The sequence below is a fragment of the Rhizoctonia solani genome, chromosome 14, assembly GCF_016906535.1.
Source record: "Rhizoctonia solani chromosome 14, complete sequence".
Taxonomy (NCBI): Eukaryota; Fungi; Basidiomycota; class Agaricomycetes; order Cantharellales; family Ceratobasidiaceae; genus Rhizoctonia; species Rhizoctonia solani.
Genome location: NC_057383.1, coordinates 2,034,281 through 2,051,389, shown reverse-complemented (window position 1 = coordinate 2,051,389; position 17,109 = coordinate 2,034,281). Strand labels below are relative to the sequence as shown.

The following is a 17,109-nucleotide window of genomic DNA, read 5'->3' as shown; positions in this document are numbered from 1 at the left end:
TGATTTTATACCAGATCTAACCATGGTCGTCATTGCCGTGTTATGGTTGTTTATTTTGCGTCTCAATTTGGATTGACCTCTGGGACAGGGAACCAGGATGGGCTCATCAAGGTGATGCCTTTTGTAATACTACAGCTATATACTAATTGGTATTATTAAAGCTACTGGAAGACACCAAAAACCTTTTTCCCTTCTTGAGCGATGATGAGTCGGAGGCGGGCTTGATCATTTTTGCTGCCATGAAAGTGGCTTACCCAAAATCATTCTTGGAAAAGATGCATAGGATTATGAACACAAGTCGGTAAGATTAAACTACTACAGAATTCTCAATCCCTTACCAATAAGACATCCCAAGCGCCACCGCTTTCAGGCTGGTAACATTTTATTTGACGGCCGGAGCAGCAAATGAGATTCATACCGCTTTTAATGCAGCCATTTCCATGGTCAAAGATTCCTGGGGCCGCTCACAAAATGCTTATCAATGCATTGCTGAAAGTTGGGCTTGGGATCAAAGGGCCTTTCAATTTGTTCCCTATGTTGTGGAAAGAGGTGGGAAAGCACAAACTTTTATTCACCTTGACTTTCCAGTTCGTGGTTGGAATACTGATGCTCCTCTGGCGCTCTGCAATTGCGTGTCAAGTGCTGCAGATAGTGCCCAAAGCTCGCCTAAGTGTTGGAAATTTGTACAAATGAATCAACGGCGACCTTTGAGACGGATCATATTAGCATGCTCTTGGTGTCATGCTGAACAAGACCTTGTAAAGCCAGACTCCGGCCTCGAGGTGTCAAAGTACTTTGGCACTTATTTTTATGTAGTTACCGTTAATTAGAATCTTTCAAAAAAATAATACATATTAACGTATCTTATGAATTTAAAGGCACTTTTGCAATGAAGGCGCACAACAATTCTACTGGATTTTTAATGCCAGAATAATAATACTTTTAAGCGGCAAATACAGGAAGTTGTTGTTGAATAAATATTATCCATTACTGATACTAACTGCATTTGCCTTGTGTGCATTGGGATACTCTGGGCCAGGGAGAGCGTCAACGGCCGAATCCAGTATATCTACATATACTCATTAATAAAAACAGGCTATTATTTAGTTATTGACTCACATGGCCCATGCGCTCTTTTTCAACATTGCTAAGTCATTCTCATTTTGGATTTCAACATTGATTCTGTGACAATGCACCTCCACACCCATCAGAGGCTAACACCAGCTTTGAAGTAAAGGTCACGCCAATCTAAAAGTCTGCTACATGCTAGTAACTTAGCATGTGTTGAATTATGTTCATACTTTCCAATATGTTGCAAGAACATGACAAAAGTTCCGACAAGTGATAAAAACGTGATTATTGATAATTATTGGCAAGAAAAATTACGCAAGAGTTCCTGTAAAAACAATACTTTTACGATACCAAGCTATAAGAATAAACCATATATTTAACTTACTCATCATGTTTAAAAGAATTTCAAAGTTGCCTCTAACTGGTACAAAAACACACATTTACTCCTTGGGCCACTGCACCTTCCAAACTCAAAACCCTTGACTCGGCGCAGTAAAACTGGTAAAGATATGTATTTTTTTTTTTTGCTAATTCCCTAAGATAAAACAACAGAAAAAGAGTATAACTGACGACCGATGAAAGTCAAATGTCAGGAAAAAGGGATAGAGCAAATGAATTTTGGCATTTTGCCAATACAATACGATGTAATATTTTTTAAAAAAAACAGGCTACTGGGGCTCGACGGTATATCCGCGTGCCAAGTCTCGAATACGAGCCTCAGTCAGCTTACGGGGAACAGTGAGACCGGCCCTTGTATATCGCCCGCGAGCAGAAGGACCGGCCGGGAGAGGGGGCGCAAACGTCCTCGGGGGACCCTTGCCCGTCACCTGCCTCAAAGCAGGTTTGTCCGCCGGAGCTGAGGCAGTAGGGAGCTCGTGACTGGATGCGCCCACAGCAGTCTCTTCGGCACCTGCAACGAGCGTAGCCAATGGGGGATCCACCTCCATAGTATCGGAAGGATTCTGCTCAGCTGCCCCAGCCAATGTCTGCGGCTCATCTATGGCGGTCGGCGTGGGTCCACCTGTGCCCCCAGCCTCGTCCTGATCCTCATGACCCACCTCATTTCCGGCCGGGCCTTGTGTCCTACCCTGCACCCCCTGCCGGGCCTCGACCCCACCCTTACGCTGGCTCCCCCGCCCCTGCCCACGCCTACTCCCACCCCCACGCCCATGCGCACGCCCACTCCCACGACCACTCCTGCGACCACGCCCACGTTCAGGGCTAAGTTTGGGCTCACTCCCGTGTCCAGGGTCTTCGCTGCTGCTGCTGCTGCTGCTGCTGCTGCTGCTACTACTACTACTACTGCTGCTGCTGCTGCTGCTGCTACTGGGAGCTTCGCCCGGTGCGTTGCCTTGCCCACTAGTGCGAGCATCGTACTCCCAATTCCTTTGGAGTTCTAGGGCGATCTGGTTGGGATATGGGTGCGGCTCGTTCCCCCGAGGCGTCTTGCTCTTCTTGGTCACAGGATCCCAAAAACTGGAAGTGGGAAGGCCCCGCTCAACATCGTCGTTGATAGAGCCGGCATCGGATTCACCAGCCTCATCATCACCATAATTTGATTCCGAAGCTGGGATCATCTCCCATTCTTGCTGCGTCCGCGGGGCTCGCCTATCCGCCTTCTTCCGAGCCGTTCGACAACCTCCAAGCATGGCCAGCCGGGCAGGGTCCTTGGGATGGTCGGGGGAAGACCCTGCTCCAGGCAAAGAACTCGCATTGCCCATCTGGGCATCCACCAAGGCCTTGGCTGAGCTAAATCCACATCCTTCCATACCTTGGGGGGCACCACATCATCTTCAAGTTCCGCATCCACCCTCCAACTGGCCAAGGTGACCTCCCAGTAAGGCTTATAATAGCGGTCGGGGGTTTGTACTGCATAGTGGACGTTTGGTTGGTCCACAGACAAGAACATGATGCAAGGAATTCTATGTTGTATTAGTTCCTTGTTAATTAAAATTATAACCACTATTACTTACCGACACCCATAAAATTCTATTTGCCCCATGTATGGGGTTCCAACCCACGCCCCAACTAGCTTCGTAGACATTTGCCACAAGTCTGGATGGCTGCGAGCCGCATATAGTGGAGTGTACCCGGCTATTGCACGGGCAGAGCGCCTTGCCCCATCCAGCACAGGCAATGCAAGCCCAATCAGAAAGTATACATTATCTGTGCCATCTTCTGCCTTTGGTTGCAGCTCGGGAACCACCATACTGTAAGTATTTTCGTTTTGGTTGTTGGGACTATCCAATAAAAGAGTAAAATGATTCATGACCCGGTAGAAAACAGCTTATTTAACATGATAGGATTAAGAAAAGAGTGCCAAAGTGAGACAGGTGAATGAGTAATGTCATTAAATACTCACCCTTAAGTTTATGCTTTTTCAAATCCTGCTGATTTTTTTTGGATAGCCTTTCACAGGCCCAGTCAAGGTCCTGCTCCAGGGTGATAGAGCGGTTTGACATTGCCTGCAAAAGCAATGGAACCTTGGGCTCAAGTGTTTCAATTACCTCCAGCTTACGACGCAAATCTGTATTAAGCTGATCAAAGGTGGATGGAGGGGGTGGCGGGGGTGGTGGGAGAATTGTTTGAGTACGCATTGTGAGAAAGTAAATGAAAACAAAGGCTACGGAGTAGCGATTCAACCCTCCTTTTAACCTAAAGAATGGTATCTGGGGGACTGATCAATGCCATGCAGAGTAACTGGGGTCATTTGCAAATTGGTTCAGCTCTATTGCATGTGAATCAGATGTAAAATGTGTGAATCACGTGTGAATCACGTGTGAATCTCCTTGCAATGTTATGCTGTGCCATTTCAAGCGTTCCTACCCGGTCATTTTCTGTTATGAGGAAATCAAAAAAGCCGTTCTTAGCAATTGTGCCCTCAAATATTGACAATGTCTTGATATCTGTTGGAGTATGTTCTGGGTGTATATACATATATTTCCCTTCTTAACAAGGCGCGCCCTGAACCCGCCAACGATTATTGACAAGCAATGGCTATGAATTAGATAATTGACTATTATATACACAAAATGAAACTAATCTGATGTGCAAGTAAGACTATACTCAAGAGTCCCCGGCCACTCAACCATGACATACGTTTGTCCTCCTACTGTGTGCTCCGTTGGGAGTTGTACGTCCTGAGGAAAATTGATACGGTACGTTGCCTTGCAACACTGAGTCTTCCATACCATATCATTGCCACCCCTGGCCATCTTTACTCTAGCCAATGATCCAGCCAAACAACCTGGTATACAGAGAAGAGGTGGCCAAAGACCTTTAATCCTTGGACCACTTGCATCTTTTAAGATCATGGGCTTGTGACCCCCTGTCAGCCAGAGAAGGTTGGTGTGCGCAACCATGCATTCATCTCTACAGTACGCTTGGATCATTGCCTCGTCAAACGGGGTGTTATAAACGCTAAGCTCTGTTAACAAAAGCGCGTAGAACCCAAGTACCTCGCTGATAATCAGCCTTGGATTCAGCTCAGCAATCAAATGGGTGAATGCTTGAGTTCTGCAGAGAATACAAGGCAATTAGTTTAAAAAAGAACATCATACGCGCTTGAACCTACTCCAACATCCAGTTGCTTATTGCCTTTACCACGTTTGAATTTGGTTGGCTGCCGCTGAGGTTCCCCCCACATGAAAGAACAAATAGATAGTTATTCCTGAATGATTGATACTGTTCAAGCCAATGTGCACTCCGGTTGAATAAGCAATCAAGCAGCTGATTATTCAAAGTTAACCAATGCTTCAAATGATTACTATCTGCCAGATCATGTTTCTCACCTCAATCTCTGAGAGCCATAACGCAGTCTCTTGATTGCATGTTACCCATCCCCCATCCAAAACGGTTTCAGTAAGCAGAAACACGTATAGGGTTGCATGTGCTGGTAGGGTACTGCAAAATAAACAGTTTTCATGCATAGGAATACAATGTCATTATGAACAAAACTTACGTCAACCAGATAAAGTAGTCTGCGTTGTTGTCCATGGCCTCCATTATTGTCATTTGCCAAAAGTAAACCTGTAAACGGTTGATTAAGTATAATGCATAACAACTGCAAGTAATCATCTTTTGTACCGGAGTATCCCCACACTTAAGAGCCCCAATCACAGTGTTCATTAGATTGTGAGCAGGCTCTGGATAATCAGGTAAAGATATCAAGAGAACTGCTGCTGGACACCGGAAACTTTTGCTCAAGACAATATCCTGTTCAAATGAAGATGTTGCCTTTAGAAATGATAATGCCAACTGTACAAGCTACTTACTGGACATCTGGGTCCACGGCCTATATTGGCACAGATTGGGCAGCATGTACAGACAACCAAGCCTGGAACGTCTGTACTAGCGCATTTGCAACAGTACCTAAGCTCGCAATTGCAGCATATCCAATGCATAACAGTACTGTTGCAAAAAGTGCAGTTTGTTTCTGTGAAAGTTAATAAGCATTCTGAATACTTGGGTAGTTAGGTCTTACCATTTGCTGCAATAACAGCTGAGACGCAATGGCTGGGAGTTGACATTCTTTGTAAGACTGATGGTGTACGGCTCTGCAAGGTTACGATGTGTTTACCTCTTATAACGTATGGCTGAGTTAACGATCAGGACCTCAGATACTCCCTTCCATTGTGATGCATTACCTGGGACCAAGCCTTTGGTTGTTGCGTTCCGTGGAATTGTGGTTTTTAGAGTTTGAAATGGTAAGGGTCCGTCACAAAAATTCTTCCCAGGAGGCCTGAGCAATTTCAACACATTCAACACACCTTGCCTGGCCCATTGCTCACTTGTTAGATTGTCATTCCGGCTCATGTAGATAGTTAATAATAATACTTTGATTATGCTCTTCCAGACAGTGCACTTAGCAGCGCGGTATTAAAACAATGAAAGGACAGGAATTGGCACGGGAGAAGGGCAATTTCACTGGGAAAACACTGAGCGCCAACCACAGGGTCCTAGTCCAGATAATAAACGTTCAACTCTCTTAAATCTCTTGTATGCGTTGGACTGCTCCTTTGGTTTACACATATTAGTACAATCTATACAGATATATCATGGATGTATTGGGCAAAAGCTTTGATGGACATAGTATATTGAATTCAACAATGTAACCAAAGAGAGGCTGGGTTGGGACCCAGAGGACTATGATAAACCAATACTCGGTAAGTTTCCGTAAGGACTTTAGAACGTACCATTGAGTTTAGAACAGACCACGATTGTCTGACAAGATAAGATTGCCTGATTGTTGGCCAAATTAGGCCATCAGTGTTTCGGCATTACTGCATATATTTGTATCATAATTACATTATTTAAACAGCACTGTAGATATGTATGATAGATTCAACGCAACATGACTCAAATGAATTGGAACAATGTTCCAATAACTAGTGTAAGATGCTTGTGTACAATAAAAGTAATCTGTCAAAGCACTTTACATATCCAAGGGTTGATAAGCATGGCGCGACCCTATTCCCAGCGTCCTGCACCATTCCCCCATATCACACATAGCTGCACACCACACATGTTGCATACGCTAAACTAAACTAAGCTAAACAGACAAAATTCAAGCAGAAGAAAATGATATTTTATTTACACGATTATTCTATAATAAGTCTATCAAGAAACATGCCCATGGCTTACGGAAAGCCACTTTAGAACGGCCCAGTGCTGGTCCAAGCCAGCACAGCCTCCCATCCTTGGACCAATTTAGAACACCCCAATAGTTCTAAATTCCTTACGGAAACGTACCCACTGCTGAGCGCGCTCAAGTTTGGCTTGAAAGAATTTGCAATAGACTTTTAAGGGGTATAAATGTTGCAGTAGACACAACCCTTTTACTTGTTGGCTGGAGGCTGCGCTAAAGTGCCACCTTGGCCATCATGGCTTTCTCTTTCCTGGTACTGGATCCAGGAATACTCTTGGAATGCTTATGCTATTGTTTGTGGATAATGTGATTCAAACTTTCATGGCATCTCCACTTAATACAGTTGTGAATGCGCAAGTCAAGCTGTTCCAAGATTGGGATCCCAATACTGAACCCACATGGTATACGGACTTGTTCAAGGTATTTTTACTTGTATAGGTTTCAATACTTAAGCTCCTTCAAAAATGTTGGTTGAGAGTGTGACAAGCCATATACACTTAGTCTAATTTAAATTCATTTGGGAGACCATGATATAGATATCAAAGCGGTCTTGCTTAGAGTATTGGTGATAAAGGGACAATAATGGCATTATACAGTTGTGTGAAAGCAAACAGGATAAAATGATATTTACATTCATCAAACTAAAGAATAACTTCATATTCATTGGGCGCATATACGATAAGTACGATGCCCCCCTGGGCCAGCCTCAAAGGTCCATATCTTATGAGTTTGTACACTTGGAAGGTAATCCCAATCTCTCAAAATCAAACTACGGATTCTTCGCCGCAGTTCTGCTGAGTAGGATGACCTGATCTCAATAGGCTGTGCCTCAAGGTGGTCTTGTATTGTTTGCAGGAAGTCTCTATTGTAAGTAACCCATTGACCTTCCGGTGCGTTGCATTCCCAATTCTGCGGGAATAGGCGATTGAATGATTCGATGAACTTCAAAGAAGATACCTTTGTATCATTCATCACATCCACAATTTGTGTCCAGTACTGAAGCTTGAATGGCTGTTTTCGCTGCTGGCTGGCTTTGGCCCTGATAATCAAGCGATCGTGAGGAAACAAGCTCCAAAGGACCTGGGGCAAACAAGTGCTGCATAGATGTTGGACAAACTGATCGGATTCACTTGTCCATAGAGGATGGGAACGCTTGGCAGGTCTAGGGGATGGGGGAGGAGATTGAAGTGGTGCTGCGTTTGGAGCATTGTGAGGGGCTGCTGTTGATCTGCTCCTGGCTTGTATGGGTACAATCAAGTTGGAGAGCTGAATGATCCTAAATGTGCCCGGATTGATAACATAGGATAGTTGCAACCCCGTGGGATCAAGTGCCTTGGAGCGCAGAAAGGGAAATCCTCAACTCCTTGCAGCCTCAGTAAGTTGCAAATCTTCAACCATTTGCTTGGTTGCACTTTGCTCATCGGGACGCTTGACCAAGCTCTTCAACCAGTAGGCCAGAACTGAAGTAAGTAGCACAACTTCAGGTGAGCCCCGGGAAACTGCGGATAGTTGAGACTGTCGTTGGATGATTGAAGACCAGCCTCTGCTTAGCATTACTTTGAAGCGTGCCAGACTCTCCGTTGGATAACAAACCTATCATTGATTGGTTCATGATTAGATTGCAAGTAAATTGTTTATGAGAGGACTTACAATAGCATCTGCTGCAAGCATGCAATCCAAAACATCCCTAGGGTCTTTCTTCATGAAGTGGTTGGCTCCCCAGGCAGACATGCGGACCTCAAATTGCAGACCATAGCTATCAGCTTCAAGCATTACGTCCTGAAAGGCTTTCATTGCTGCAGAAAATTTACTGCGGTTTCCCATGTTCAGAGCCTCAGCAGCTGTGAAGTTTGCGCCAACGGATTTGTTGCGATGACGGTAGGTCAATACCATATCTTTGGGGTAGAACTGAACCTTGGCAACCCCGGAGTCTCTCCTGACATCCGCCCTAGGAAGAGCACGTCCACCACCAACCGCAAAGGAGGAGCAGTACCTGTCAAAATGCGGTGTCTTGTAGCCAGGACGCAAAAGCTCCCGCATTGGTGCATAACGAAACAGCATTGTGCTCCTCTTGAGCTCTTCTGGCAAGGATGGCCAATGAACATTTGCAGTCCAGCCAATGTCAACCACAATGTCATGCGGATTCTGAGCAAACCAGTCAATGAAGCTATAGCTTTGTAGCGCATACTTGAGGGGGTTGTTGTCATCACGCCCGTGAATGTTCATTGTTGCAAGCTTCAGGTTTATTCCACATATATGGAAGAAATAATTCCAATACTTGGCAAGCTCAAGGGTTTTGTTGATGATCTGACGGACCAACGGGAAAACCAAGTTCAACACAACAGGCTCTAAGCAATGTCCAAGGAAAGATCTTGAGCCCCCACCCTGATTGACCTGGCTTGATGCCATCTGGTAAGTGGTTGGAAGAGCTTCAATGGTTTTCTCAACAGCATGTTGCAGATGATATGGCACTTTGTTCCTCAAGATACGGAGTGCTGTCAAAAATGTGTGGTACCAGTCTTCCATTTTGCTTGTCCGAGGCATGTTGCGCCAACGGGTTCCAACCCTGTTAGCACACTCAGGGAAAAAAACCAGTAATCAAAACTGATTATTAGCACCAAACGTCATGATGCAAAAATTGGGACCTATACTAGCACAGTTAGGTTGGTTGACAAAATATAGAATGTTGGTTTATACTTGCATGTATGCATCTTGATATCCTTGCCCTGCAGGTCAACTGTCAACTCGTTGCTATGCATGAGGGACAGATCCCGATTAGGATACGGGTGGTAACTGCCTGCTTCCAAAATTTCAGGTACATCAAAGCAAGTGAGGCTCAAAGAGTCCATGTCATATCCACTGAGAAGCCATTCTGGTTCAGGGTGTATAGCATCTTTCTCCCAATCAAGGGACAAGAGCATGTTGTTATGTTCTCCAGTCATGAGCAACCTATGTGTAGCAGCGTTCTCAGGTCCTCCTAGAGAGTAGACAAGGTTGGTGAGCTCGTCCAGAGAAAGCGAATTAGCTCCATCAAGAAGGGTGTTGAACAATGGGTCAAAGGATGGGTACTGTCCTAAAAGTATGGCCTTGTCAAGTGCTTCAATGGATTGTCCTGAAGTGTGGACAAGAAGTCCTTGTTTATGAGAAGAGCAAGATTGAGCAAGCTCCAAGAAGAAGGGCTCTGATGGTCCAGGGGTAGCCACAGTTGCGGTGTAAGAGCGTCGTAGAGGGAACATTTCTATTGGGGAAGGCTCTTGGTTGGAGGCAAGGTGGAATCTTCTACGGGCAACATCAGCCTCATTACACTCCGTCAGGAGTGCTCCCAAGTTGTTTGTGAGCCCAGGCCAGGGAAAGCTGTAGTCAACTTCCAGGTTCCGTAGGGCAGAATCAAAGTAGAAACATAGACCTTGCCTCATAGCTTGAACTTCAACAGTGGCAACTTGTTGATCCAATAGCTTCCCACAGAGGTAGGCCATCATTACCAAAACTATTGACTCTTCGCTGAATGGAGGCGGCAAAATGAGACTATGGGTTTTCTGCTGGACTTTTGAGGTCTGGGAAACCAATGGACGGGTAGGAAGTATCTGGTTTAGAGCCTCTATCAATTGTATCATAAGTTGAGTAAATTGTGCCTTGTCATAATGCATGCAAGGGGCCAGTATCACCTCCACCATGGTTACCTGCCCATGTTCCACTCTGAGTTCCAGAAGCATCCAACTGAGCTTGCCTGGAGAAGGCTCACAGAGCTCATCCATGTTCAGTAAGGCTAGTACAGTGGAAAGTGGTCCCATTTGCTCCCACAGAACCTGTCTCTCAAAAAGTTCGGAAATGTTTCCATTGACACCAGCAGGGCCCCTACGGTCAAGGTCTAAAATTATGGCCACCAGCTTTGGATCCAGATAAAGAATAGAACGATCTGGTGCAGCCATAAGAGAGCTCAGCCAAAGGTGCGTGGTGATGAGTGACAGGCAATCCACATCAACAATAGACTCTCGCAGCTGTTTCCAATAGGCAAGGCGTGCAGTATGCCCATACCTGCGATAACCAAGCATTAAATTGTGGCTCCTTGCAACCAAATCTCTGCCAATATAGAGTATTAGTAATGAGCTTGTATCACCAGGTGAGAGAACATCTAACCTCTGTGTAACTCCACTTTGTGAGTTCCTAGTATATTCAATTAGTGCAAGCCTTTGAGGTTGCATTATTCCATACACTCACCCTGGTTGAGCCGCAGGTTCATTGAAAATATATTCAGGTGCAACTGATGGTGTGGTACTCTGATACCTCCTGTTGATTATACACTTACTTCTCACTGACACTTGTTAATGTTAAAGACCACGCACAGTTGATCTGGGTATCTCAGATAGTACTGCTGCTGCCCAATTACTTCCAATGCCGCTCTTTGTTCAACCCAAATTTCCGTCCTAGAGAAAGTAAGCATTAGCACTCTTATGAGGAGGCCAAAAAATCTGGACATACCATCTCCCAATTTCCTCTATTGGTACTGCAGGGATGTTGTCCTCTTTGTCCCGCAAATCTTCCCAATAATCTTCAAACTGATTGTTTGTTGGTGGGCATTCAAATAGAAAGGGGTCCCTGTGGTAAATAAGCCTTAGAGTTTACATGAAATCAAGTGCACATAGCTTGCTTACCCATGTAGATAAATGCGCTCTGGTACCACCTCCTCCTTTTCATAGATTGCCTTGAATGAAAGACTGCCATTTATTCGTTGTCCAAGTAAGGCCTGAATCTGTGATTGAACCCTCTGATACTCCCATTGTGGTGCAACAGGGAGACCAGCTTCCAAGCTTTGAGAATCAAATGGCATGTCATAAACCACGCTTGAGATCAGCTGGCAAAAAAGCATATCAAGCTCTATCTCAGAAAGCAGATGGAGATCCTCAGGCCACTTTGTATCCCGGAGTGCTAATTGACGTATCTGACAATCAGTGGGAAGATTTTTTTTTACCAACTCCTCAACATAATTGTCCGTGTACAATGATAGTACAGATGAGGACGCTTGTGCACGATTGCCAGAGTATGTCAGTTCCATATCAAAGGTATGGCCATCCACCAGCTTGCAAGTTCCCCATACCAGTAAAGCCAGCTTTTCCTCCTTACCAGTACCCTCCAGGTCATAAGTGATATCCATGAGTCCCAGGATGTGTGTTGGAGGTGGTTGGTGGAAAGCAAAGACACGTTTCCAGTACAATTCATCATCAGGATCTTCCACCATGAACAGAATTGTCCGAGAGGGGTCCACAGGGCGGTACAAAGAGTGCATGAGGCAGGTAACATAAACCTCATAAAAAAGCTCAAAATTAGGTTCAAATATCAGCTTGCCTATAGCGCTTGCTTCAGAGCTGTCTGAGAGATCAGAAGCCTGCCCCAGGAGATAAAATAGTTGACGGAGATGAACCTCCTTGTTGGATTGTACACTGCAACATAAATAACACTTTAGCACTGTTTGGTTGAATTTTGGTGGAACAATGGACAAACTCTGGCTGCTCTTGCACTTCATCTCCTTTGGCAACTTCATGGGGGGACATGTTTCTTGCTGGTTGGTTCCCTTGCATAGGGACACAGAAGTCAACAGATGAAAGACAAGACAAAGGAGTACTGCTTCTGCGGGAAAGAGGGCTTCTGCCAGTAGAAGATGAGGCTGGTAAAGAAGTCTTTGATGGCAGTAGGCTGTTTGACACAGAACAATGAGCTTCCCTACGCTGCTGCAAACTTGCAGTAAATCAGTTGGTGGTTTCAATCATGACATATTAGAGCAATAGCAATAGCTTACTAGTGCCATACAGGAGACCCAGGTGGGGGTCTGGCCTTCCTGGAGGAGTGGGAGGGTGTTGGTGTTTGGTTGTTGGCAGGGGTAGGGGGGGTTGTGTACAATGGATGTGGTATGTGCCTGAATAGGTGGTTGCCAACAAAAATGTATGTTAATGGGCCAACAAGGCATAAAGGTAATGTGAGTATTAGATGTGGTAGATGAAGAGCATAAGTTTATGTGTAACTGACATAGTGCCACTGTCATACATCTCTTGAGAATCAATTGATTCTTGTCTGAGCCGTTTCATTGGAGTTATAGGATCCAATGATGTTGATGCTTGCTTATGAGAAGATTCAACCATTGATTGTCCTTCACTATTAGCACTAAGAAGATTCAATCATCAGTATGCATAGTATACCCCACAGGAAGATTGCAATTATGCATTGCATGAAGAATATTGTAAGTGCATCAATCCCCACAGTGGTTGGTTTGAGATACACATACAAGTTGAGAGAGAAATTTTGCACCAATACTTGTGGTGATGTTGACAATGACCATGATGGTTGTGACCTGTCAACTCTAGATGCCAGGTTCACAGTAGAAAAACAATCTGGACCAGAGCCAGAGCTGGGGCTAACAAAGCTCTGAAAACAATCCCTGCCATGGGATGAACAACGGGATGGCAGGTTATTAGAGCTATTGACATTATGTTGGTTTAATGGACTGTGCAAGGCTGTATTAGGGCTTTGGAGCGTGCCCCAGGTACTAAGAGGGTAGCCTCAGTTTGACAGCCTATAAGGAAGAGCAGCCACTTACATGTCTGCTGCCTCAAGTACCTGCCTTCTGGATGTTGCACCGCCCTCTGATTCATACGACTGCAAGGAGCCAAAGGTGCTAGATGGAATCTTAATGTAAGAGCAAGATATACAATTGTAGTTAAGCTCAGTTTCTTACATGTTGCTGGCTTCTGAGCCATGGGGGCTTGGGTTTGGGTTGGAAGGGGTCATTCTGTCAATTGAAAAACGGTTGAATGTAGCAGCCAAGGAGTTACTTGATGAGACAGGTTTTGGAAGGGACTTAAATAGATTGATTGAGTGATTATTGCCTATACTAAGCCTTTATTATTCTCATTTGCCCCTCAATAACCAATTTGGGGTGACATTGAACCAGAGCATAAGAGGTTATATGAGACAACTTAGCCTTTTTGGGTGAGATTAGTACGTTTTCTAATTAGCATTCTATTGTCAAGGAAACCAAAGGATCTTTATGAAGGCAGCAAGACCAGCTAATGCTGAGCCCAATCAACTTACCCTCTGTTAAGCTTGTTCCTGATTCCAGTCCAAAGTTCAACCATGCCTGCACCATCTACATCCAACAAGAATGCATTGGAGCTAGCTGCTGCCAACTTACGAAAGGCCACTATGATTGGAACATTCACAGTCTTATTGGAGCAGACTCAGAACCATCCTGACCAACAAGCACTTGATCAGTCCTGGGTTGATACACTTGTTGAGCGTATAGGTACTCCTGAAATTCTCAATCGAGCACTACACCCCATCAGTGTGATTCTAGAAAATGATGCATACAATCAGACATTAGAAGCTCTTTTGGAGGAGCAGGGTGTCAACTCTGCTCCCAAGCTTCCCCAAGAGCTGAGTGTACTAGTCTTTGCTGGGCAACACCGCCTTGCAATGCTCTCTCAGCTTGACCTTGGAGGACAGGAGAACATGTGGTGGCATGCTCATGTTTACAAGCAGGGTGAGTGAACAACAAAGCTTTTTAAGGCAGATATAAGTTGATTTGCAGTAAAGAATTAGAAAGGGACCACCCAGCCAAATTTCTGACTATGATGCATGAATCAAACAGCCCCCAGTTGATGAAACGCTGCAGTGATCTTGAGCTGTTCTGTGCAGTCCGGAAGCTGAAGAAGCTTCTGAAGAGCGGTACCATCAATGAACAAACATTTTTACAGAACCGTTGCATGCTTCTTGGGGGACTGGATGATAGAACAAATAGGGCTATCTGCAATCTCACTCGAAATGATGAGCTTATGGATGCAATTTCAGATTCCTTGTCTCGTGTACATATTGCAGGTGCCTTCTCAGCAGGGTCATGGATGAGATTGACAACTGGTTGCCTGTACATGGTATGTAGGAGAGGAATATTGCAATGTATAAAGGACAAGACTAACAAGAGTTTTTAGGTAGCTTCAGGCCTTGTTCAAGAGATGTTAGCCCAAGTGGACCTGCTAACAAAGGGGATGAGCGATGTTCCCAAGGATGCTATGAACCTTCCACCTCGGTCTTGCCAACTATCCAAAATCCAAGCAACCAAGGCTGGTAAGAGGAAGTTGGCCCATGCATGGGATGCATTACCAGGTGGACAAAAACAGGCTCTACAAAGAGCAAGTACCCGTCCAACCAGCTTTGTCAGCCACCTGAACCCCCGGAAGGAAGACCCATGGACATTCCCAGATATGGTGAGTCAATTGCACTTGTACTTGGCTCTGATTAAGCCAATGATTCAGGTGCTTTTACCATCCTGTCTTGGATCCAAGATAATTGAGGAAGAGCTAAGGCTGACACAGGTAGTAATTACTCATGTAAGGGTTTAACCTGAGCTCATTAATTGGATTGCTAACTTAAAAAATGTAGATTGTCAACATGATCACAACAGAAGAGCAGTTCAGTCAGCATACAAAAAGTTCAGAAACCATGGAGAGTCCGGTTGATCACCCAGCAGGAGTGATAGCACATTTCCTCATGGAGAAGCATGGGAATGAGGCCAATGCCCAAGGTTATGAGTACAAGGTTAGTGGTAGATTTGTAAACATGAGCTTGTATGAGATTGACTTAGAGACACTGTATGACTAGATTATACAGAGAGTTTGGTTGAACAGGGCTATTCTGTACAAGGACCTCCAAAATCATAAAGTCCTTGCAATTGAAGATGCAGCACAAGACAAGTACCAAAAATTGATTGACAAAAGTCAGGCTTGGTGGACTGCCATGAGACTATTCAAGGTTAAACATCTCAGAACAAAGTTTGACCTGCTGGTACCAAAGGTGTTTGGAGGGAATTGTGAACAAAGCATGGTTGATGATGTAGCCCAGGTGAGAAATTGAAGATTTTATATTGTTATTGTTGCAATCAGCCATGACTGATTGTAGAACTGCTGAAACATGATGCTGATATACCAATGCCAAGCAGTCAAGGTCAAGTCAAAGGCCCAAGCATCCAGTGGATGCAAGCTTTGACAACCACCCTTTGAAGCGGCAACGGCTCTCAACTAATAGGAGTCCAAGTACAGATGGGCCAGCTATTGCTACAGAAGAGACCCAGGAGAGTAGTGCTACAGCCAATGATCATGAAGCTATGGACATAGATAGCCCTCATGATGGTAGAACAGGAAGCACCAATGGTGAGGATGAGGAGGGCAGTGAGCAAACAAATGGGGGGGTTGGGGCTCAGGGTGGGAATAAGGGTGAGGGTGAGGGTGAGGGCAAGGATGGTAGGGAGGATGTGAATGAAGGTGATCACCTTGATGACAAGGACAATGATGATGATGATGACAACAACAACAACAACAACATTGGTGAGCAGATCTGCTTTTGATCAATTGATTAACAAACATTATTTGTGGCTGACTGGAAGTATTTCTTGATTAGCACCAGTTGAGCTACGAAGGGGTGGGGATAGACGACTGGGTCAAGCCCTTGCCCAAATTACATCAACTGCAGAGGTGATGACAAGGGAAGAAAGCAGAGCAATGACTGAGCTGCTGGGTCAAATTGTGGCTAGTCATAGGGATGGGGATATGGTGCACCTTGTCAATGCATTGGTGGCAAAAGGGAAGGTAAGTATGATGAGTAGAACTAGGTTTTACTGGACTAACAAGAGCAATAACAACAACAACTATAAAAGCATGTACTGCTGAAGCAGAGAAAGCAGGTGTGTTTTCAGATGAATTCATTTTAGATTGATAGCTTATATGGACATTCCAGCAAGAGCACAACTTTGAATCACCTGATGAGGATGAGGAAAGGGATGCACAAGATGAAGCGTCAAGCCCATTGGGCAACTCAGATGTTGAGGGAGCTGGGGAAGTTGAGGATTATGGCCCCCAAGGAGAAGAGGAATTGGAGTAAACATTTGATTGAGGAGGGGTTGGTTGGTTGATATTTTCCTGAACAAATGCTGTATCAATATATCATCACTTCCTATCCCACTTCCATACATGTACTAGTGCTGACAACAAGTATCTGAATGCTGACATGTGCCCAGCTTTATTACACATTGCTATGCCCCCTCACTGTGGAAAAGAAGTTTCTCAGTTTGATCAAGGCTGCATTGTAGCTCTACATAAAGATAAAAAATCATACAGCTATATTTACCAGAAAACTGGGGTTCCAAAGTATACAGCGCATAGGATTGTGGCTAATTATGAGAGATATGGTACTGCTACTCCCCAGCCCTGGTCTGGCCACCCACCTGTCTTATCCAATCAAACCAAGTGGTCAATTGGGCAATACCTTTGTTTCTACCAAAAGGAGCCCTATGATGTGATTGCTAAGCTTGTTGGGGATGTAACTGAGCGTCAAGTGAGTTCTACTGCACA

General features: G+C 44.8%; 4 protein-coding genes across 4 annotated transcripts; 1 reads left to right on the top strand and 3 right to left on the bottom strand.

Moving 5' to 3' along the window:
* Positions 1-1,739: 1,739 nt before the first annotated feature.
* Positions 1,740-3,668, bottom strand: RhiXN_11251 (uncharacterized protein; the record flags this gene model as incomplete). Its single annotated transcript, XM_043331066.1, has 4 exons — positions 1,740-2,792; positions 2,843-2,993; positions 3,045-3,357; positions 3,434-3,668. The coding sequence occupies 4 exons, from the start codon at positions 3,666-3,668 to the stop codon at positions 1,740-1,742; spliced, it is 1,752 nt and encodes a 583-aa protein (XP_043186411.1).
* A 4,406-nt stretch (positions 3,669-8,074) lies between these two features.
* Positions 8,075-9,262, bottom strand: RhiXN_11250 (uncharacterized protein; the record flags this gene model as incomplete). The annotated part of the gene is made up of 2 exons (XM_043331065.1): positions 8,075-8,311; positions 8,369-9,262. 2 exons carry the CDS (start codon positions 9,260-9,262, stop codon positions 8,075-8,077), a joined length of 1,131 nt encoding a protein of 376 aa, XP_043186410.1.
* Positions 9,263-9,363: 101 nt separating this feature from the next.
* Positions 9,364-12,267, bottom strand: RhiXN_11249 (uncharacterized protein; the record flags this gene model as incomplete). The annotated part of the gene is made up of 7 exons (XM_043331064.1): positions 9,364-10,798; positions 10,856-10,882; positions 10,937-11,005; positions 11,062-11,142; positions 11,198-11,314; positions 11,371-12,156; positions 12,218-12,267. The coding sequence occupies 7 exons, from the start codon at positions 12,265-12,267 to the stop codon at positions 9,364-9,366; spliced, it is 2,565 nt and encodes an 854-aa protein (XP_043186409.1).
* A 1,576-nt stretch (positions 12,268-13,843) lies between these two features.
* On the top strand, positions 13,844-16,639 carry RhiXN_11248 (uncharacterized protein; the record flags this gene model as incomplete). Its single annotated transcript, XM_043331063.1, has 10 exons — positions 13,844-14,249; positions 14,303-14,637; positions 14,695-14,970; positions 15,019-15,093; positions 15,146-15,301; positions 15,365-15,604; positions 15,699-16,086; positions 16,160-16,347; positions 16,416-16,442; positions 16,496-16,639. The coding sequence occupies 10 exons, from the start codon at positions 13,844-13,846 to the stop codon at positions 16,637-16,639; spliced, it is 2,235 nt and encodes a 744-aa protein (XP_043186408.1).
* Positions 16,640-17,109: the final 470 nt, after the last annotated feature.